Source organism: Bufo bufo, chromosome 4, assembly GCF_905171765.1.
Source record: "Bufo bufo chromosome 4, aBufBuf1.1, whole genome shotgun sequence".
Taxonomy (NCBI): domain Eukaryota; kingdom Metazoa; phylum Chordata; class Amphibia; order Anura; family Bufonidae; genus Bufo; species Bufo bufo.
This window is the reverse complement of record NC_053392.1, coordinates 633062323-633067268: the sequence shown is the minus strand read 5'-3', so window position 1 is coordinate 633067268 and position 4946 is coordinate 633062323. Positions and strand designations below refer to the sequence as shown.

The window sequence follows — 4946 nt, the reverse complement described above, 5'->3', positions numbered from 1 at the left end:
CTAATGCAGAGGCTGTAATATAATGTTGAGGTTGATAATATAATATAGAGGCTATAATGTAATGCAGAGGCTGGTAGTATGGAGGCTGTAATAGAATATAATATAGAGGCTTTAATATAATGCGGAGGATATGGTGTAATTTACAGGCTGGTAATATGGAGGCCGTCTGCGTGTACGGGCAGACATTGCTGCTGTAGCGGGTTCGTCCCCTGTGTGTAACGGACTGCTCCTCCACGGCCGCTGAACGGGAATTGAGCGAGAATTTCAAAAGCCAGAGATCAGCCAATCACTGTAACGTAATTGTCCTGTAGCTCCGCCCTCTTCTTCCACTTGGGCTCCGCCTCTTGTGAACGATGATTAGTAACGGAAGTTTTGGCGGGCACATCACTGTACGAATAAACCAATAGGGATGTAGGGGTGTGGTTTACATGAGCCAATGAGGACGAGGCCGGGAGTATAAATGATCTACACGGTCCGTTCCTCACCTCATTCTCTTGCTGTGTACAGATCTCTGCAGTGCCATGGCCAGAACCAAGCAGACAGCCCGTAAGTCCACCGGCGGGAAAGCTCCCCGCAAGCAGCTGGCCACTAAGGCCGCCAGGAAGAGCGCCCCCGCCACTGGCGGAGTCAAGAAGCCTCACCGCTACCGGCCCGGGACCGTCGCTCTCCGGGAGATCCGGCGCTACCAGAAGTCCACCGAGCTGCTCATCCGGAAGCTGCCCTTCCAGCGCCTGGTGAGAGAGATCGCCCAGGACTTCAAGACCGACCTTCGCTTCCAGAGCTCGGCCGTCATGGCCCTGCAGGAGGCCAGCGAGGCTTACCTGGTCGGGCTCTTCGAGGACACCAACCTCTGCGCCATCCACGCCAAGCGGGTCACCATCATGCCCAAGGATATCCAGCTGGCCCGCAGGATCCGAGGGGAGAGGGCTTAGATCTGCGCCTCGCACCCAACAAAGGCTCTTCTCAGAGCCACCACCTCCTCCAGAGACGAGCTCCACTCCGCCCTCCATTCTCCACCTCTGCTCACAGGAGGCGGGTTAACCCTTTCAGCGCTCTAATTAGTAAGAGCAGTTCCTTTATTCTAAAAGCGCTCTCTGTACCTCCCCCCGTCTATCAGGGACTCGCTGAACGGGACCGATAACCGCCTCCATCCTCCCTGCCCCCCGCCATCTCCACTGCTGGAGGATCGGGAGCAGGAGAAGAATCCAATGATCCGACTCCTCCTAGAACAATACACGGAGTCTCTGACCGGCTGCAGCAGTATAAAGCCCCCGCAGTGCTGTCCATAGAATAGAGCGCCCCCCCCCCCCTTCCTAGTCCTCAGTCCGGTCACCACTGATCGGACACTTATTACCCATCCGGGTCACTTGTCAGCAACTGGAGCCAAAGATCCAAACTTCCCATCTCTAGTCAGGAGCGGTAAGTGGCCCTGTGTGACGCCCGTACTCGCAGCAGGTCAGGAGCGGTAAGTGGCCCTGTGTGACGCCTCCTCCAGAGCGGAGATCAGCGGCATCGCCAGCTCAGTCGTACAGACCATGTGGGGGGCTCTGAGAAGAGCCTTTGGTTCCGGGGGGCACAGCAGCAGCAGAGCCGGGCTCACTTGCTCTTGGCCGACTTGGTGCTCTCGGTCTTCTTGGGCAGCAGCACGGCCTGGATGTTGGGCAGGACGCCTCCCTGGGCGATGGTGACGCCGCCCAGCAGCTTGTTGAGCTCCTCGTCGTTGCGCACGGCCAGCTGCAGGTGGCGGGGGATGATGCGGGTCTTCTTGTTGTCGCGGGCGGCATTGCCGGCCAGCTCCAGGATCTCGGCGGTGAGATACTCGAGCACAGCGGCCAAGTAGACGGGAGCGCCGGCGCCCACCCTCTGGGCGTAGTTGCCCTTGCGGAGGAGCCTGTGCACTCGGCCGACCGGGAACTGGAGCCCTGCCCGGGAGGAGCGGGTCTTGGCCTTAGCCCGGACTTTGCCTCCTTGTTTGCCGCGTCCAGACATCGTCCTCTTCTCTGTACAGATGAGACTGACAGCCCCGCTCCGCCCGTCACTTCTTATACCCGGATGGCGCAGGAGAACTCCTCTGTGATTGGCCGAATACAAACCCAGTTTTCAGCGCCAAAGCCTGCAGCCAATGAGGGAGCAGATAACCTGGAAAGGCTTGTGAGGACACGCCCCCATAGCGCCGGTGTATCCCCGAGTGCCCGGCTCTGTGCATCCATCCAGCCACTCGTCCTTCACTACCTCCTCCTCCTCAATGTCGAATCACTACTCCCCCCATCCTTCTCTTTGGCCGATCACTACTCCCCCCTCCCATCCTCCTCACTGGCCGATCACTACTCCCCCCATCCTCAGTGTCCGATCACTACTCCCCCCCATCCTTCTCTCTGGCCGATCACTACTCCCCCCCATCCTTCTCTCTGGCCGATCACTACTCCCCCATCCTCGGTGTCCAATCACTACTCCCCCCATCCTTCTCTTGGCCGATCACTACTCCCCCCCATCCTTCTCTCTGGCCGATCACTACTCCCCTCATCCTCCCGATCAGTGGTCTATAATGAGGGAATAATCCGCCTCGGACATGAGGCTTCCATGTATTCACACAATGCGGCAGCTCCGTCCTAGAGAAGGTGGGGGCTCTGAGAAGAGCAGGGGGCGGGGAGGGGGAGGAGACAGCAGGAGCGGGGAGGGGCTCACAACCATTCATTCAGCTGAGACGGGGACTGAGCAGCAGGAGGGGCGGGGCTCACATCATCCATTCAGCTGAGCCGAGGGCGGGGCTCACAACTATTCTATTAACTTGAGCCGGGGGCGGAGCAGCAGGAGGGGCGCAGCTCACATGTATTTATTCAGAAGAGCCGGGGGGCGGGACTCACAGCCATCCATTCAGATGAGCCGAGGGCGGAGCTTGTCCACGGCCGCTGAATTCTACCTGGACGGTAATTGAGCGGGAATTTCAAAAGCCAAGGCACTAGTTCTATAGCCCCGCCCCCATAGCCTGCTCAGTATTAACCCGTCAGTGGCCGCCTTCTCCCGCTCCCCACCGGAGAAGGACCCCCCGGCACGCACAGTACACTCAGCGGCGGCATCACTACCAGCCGAGCAGCGAGTCCCTGATAGACGGAAGAGAGCGGCGCTGACAGGGTTAACCCGCCCCCTATCCCTTCCCGCAGAGGAGCCGGAGCCCCCGCCCGCTGTGAGCGGAGAACGAGGGCAGAAGGGCGGAGTGGAGCTCGTCTGAGGAGGAGGTGGCGGCTCTGAGAAGAGCCTTTGGGGGGAGAGGTGCGGGCGGCGCCGGTTACTTCTTGGCTTTCGCTGCTTTCTTAGCCGGACTCTTGGCAGCCTTGGGTTTGGCCGCCTTCTTAGCCGGACTCTTGGCCAGCTTCTTGGGGGCAGCCTTCGGCTTCTTGGGGCTCTTGGCTGCTTTCTTGGCCGCGGCTGGTTTCTTAGCCTTTTTCGGGCTCTTGGCCGGAGCCTTCTTGGGCTTCTTCGGGGATTTAGCGGGTTTCTTGGCCGCAGTAGCTGCAGGTTTCTTGGCCGCCGCCGGCTTCTTCTTCTTGGCCGCCGCCTTGTCCTTGGTCTCCTGCTGCTTCTTGTTGAGCTTGAAGGAGCCGGAGGCGCCGCTGCCCTTCACCTGGGTGAGGGTCCCCTTGGTGACCAGAGCCCTGATGGCCACCTTGATGCGGCTATTGTTCTTCTCTACATCGCATCCTCCGGCAGCCAGAGCCTTCTTCAGGGCGGCCAGAGACACCCCGCTGCGCTCCTTGGAGGCGGACACGGCTGTGACCAGGAGCTCGGACACGCTGGGACCGGACGGCTTCTTGCTTTTCTTGGCGCCCCCTGCTGCCGCGGCGGATTTCCTCGGCTGCTTCTTGGACTTGGCGGCCGCTTCGGCGGGAGGAGGAGGAGCGGCGGCTGCTGGCGCGGTCTCTGCCATCGTGTGAGACGTGGGGAGAAAACACAAAGACTTCTCCTGGAGAAAACACTGAGGCCGGAGCCGGGACCGCCTCTTATATGTGGAGCGCTGCGCAGTGATTGGCTGCCGAGCTCCGCCCTCCTGCGCGTCTATTGGCTGACACTGGACACAGGCCCCGCCTTCACCCCTCTCAGCCCGGCTGCAGCTCCGCTCTCCCCTTGTGCTTCCCTGCCCGGGAGAAGAGCCCTTTAGCGGCTAGAACCGGACAGGAGAGGCCGCCTTCTCCGCGCCTTCCTCCTCCCGGACATCCCCCCTCACCGTGTGTCGCCGTCTGTGGCGGAGGAGGCCGGAGCAGGCCCCGGGATCTCCGCCACAGTCCTCCCGCTCTGCCTGCCGTTCTGCACATCCGGCTGGATCCGGCCCGATGGCTCCGCTGCGGGGGCTCGTTCCCTCTCTTCCCGGCCCTCGTCCCCATCCCAGGGCTCTTTCCCACAAGGTGGGGCCGCAGGAAGCTGCTTGGACGCTGCGGGGAGGAGTTGGAGCCGCGGAGAGCCCGGGAGGGTAACACAGGCGGCGGCCTCCGCTCCCTGCCGGCTCCAGTGCTCCGTGTCCCCGCACATTCCCCGCCGCAGTGATGCCGCCTCATGTGTGTACAGGGCTCTCAGGGGGCAGAGATGCGTCTTGTGGTCAGGGCTCCGCAGATGACAGAGGACTTCTCTCCTGGGCTCCTGGCTGCAGCAGAGGGGGTGCCGGTACAATGGGGCAGAGTATGGCCCCGCCCCCCAGAAGTGTGGACCCCGCTTTACTGACCCCCGGAAACATTCTGGGGAGTAAGAAAAGTAGAGAAAACTGCCCCTATAACCCCCCTCATTGCACCTCCGTAATCTCAGTACAATACGGCAAAGTATAGTATATAATAGTACAGTATATTATAGTATAATACAGCACAGTATATAATAGTATAGTAGAGTACAGTATATAATAGTATAATACAGCACAGTATATAATAGTATAGTACAGGACAGTATATAATAGTATAGTA

At 60.0% G+C, this 4946-nt stretch overlaps 3 protein-coding genes across 3 annotated transcripts; 1 reads left to right on the top strand and 2 right to left on the bottom strand.

The window, feature by feature from the left end:
• The first annotated feature begins 521 nt into the window (after positions 1 to 521).
• LOC120999842 (histone H3) lies at positions 522 to 933 on the top strand. The gene has a single exon (XM_040430862.1). The coding sequence runs from the start codon at positions 522 to 524 to the stop codon at positions 930 to 932; it is 411 nt and encodes a 136-aa protein (XP_040286796.1). The 3' UTR covers position 933.
• Positions 934 to 1590: 657 nt separating this feature from the next.
• LOC120999844 (histone H2A type 1-like) lies at positions 1591 to 2014 on the bottom strand. The gene has a single exon (XM_040430864.1). The coding sequence runs from the start codon at positions 1987 to 1989 to the stop codon at positions 1597 to 1599; it is 393 nt and encodes a 130-aa protein (XP_040286798.1). The 5' UTR covers positions 1990 to 2014; the 3' UTR covers positions 1591 to 1596.
• A 1272-nt stretch (positions 2015 to 3286) lies between these two features.
• Positions 3287 to 3925, bottom strand: LOC120999404 (histone H1B-like). The gene has a single exon (XM_040430285.1). The coding sequence runs from the start codon at positions 3923 to 3925 to the stop codon at positions 3287 to 3289; it is 639 nt and encodes a 212-aa protein (XP_040286219.1).
• Between the last annotated feature and the right edge of the window lie 1021 nt (positions 3926 to 4946).

Coding starts and splice junctions, on each gene's coding strand:
- LOC120999842 (XM_040430862.1), top strand. CDS start 522: ATGGCCAGAACCAAGCAGACAGCCCGTAAGTCCACCGGCGGGAAAGCT.
- LOC120999844 (XM_040430864.1), bottom strand. CDS start 1,989: ATGTCTGGACGCGGCAAACAAGGAGGCAAAGTCCGGGCTAAGGCCAAG.
- LOC120999404 (XM_040430285.1), bottom strand. CDS start 3,925: ATGGCAGAGACCGCGCCAGCAGCCGCCGCTCCTCCTCCTCCCGCCGAA.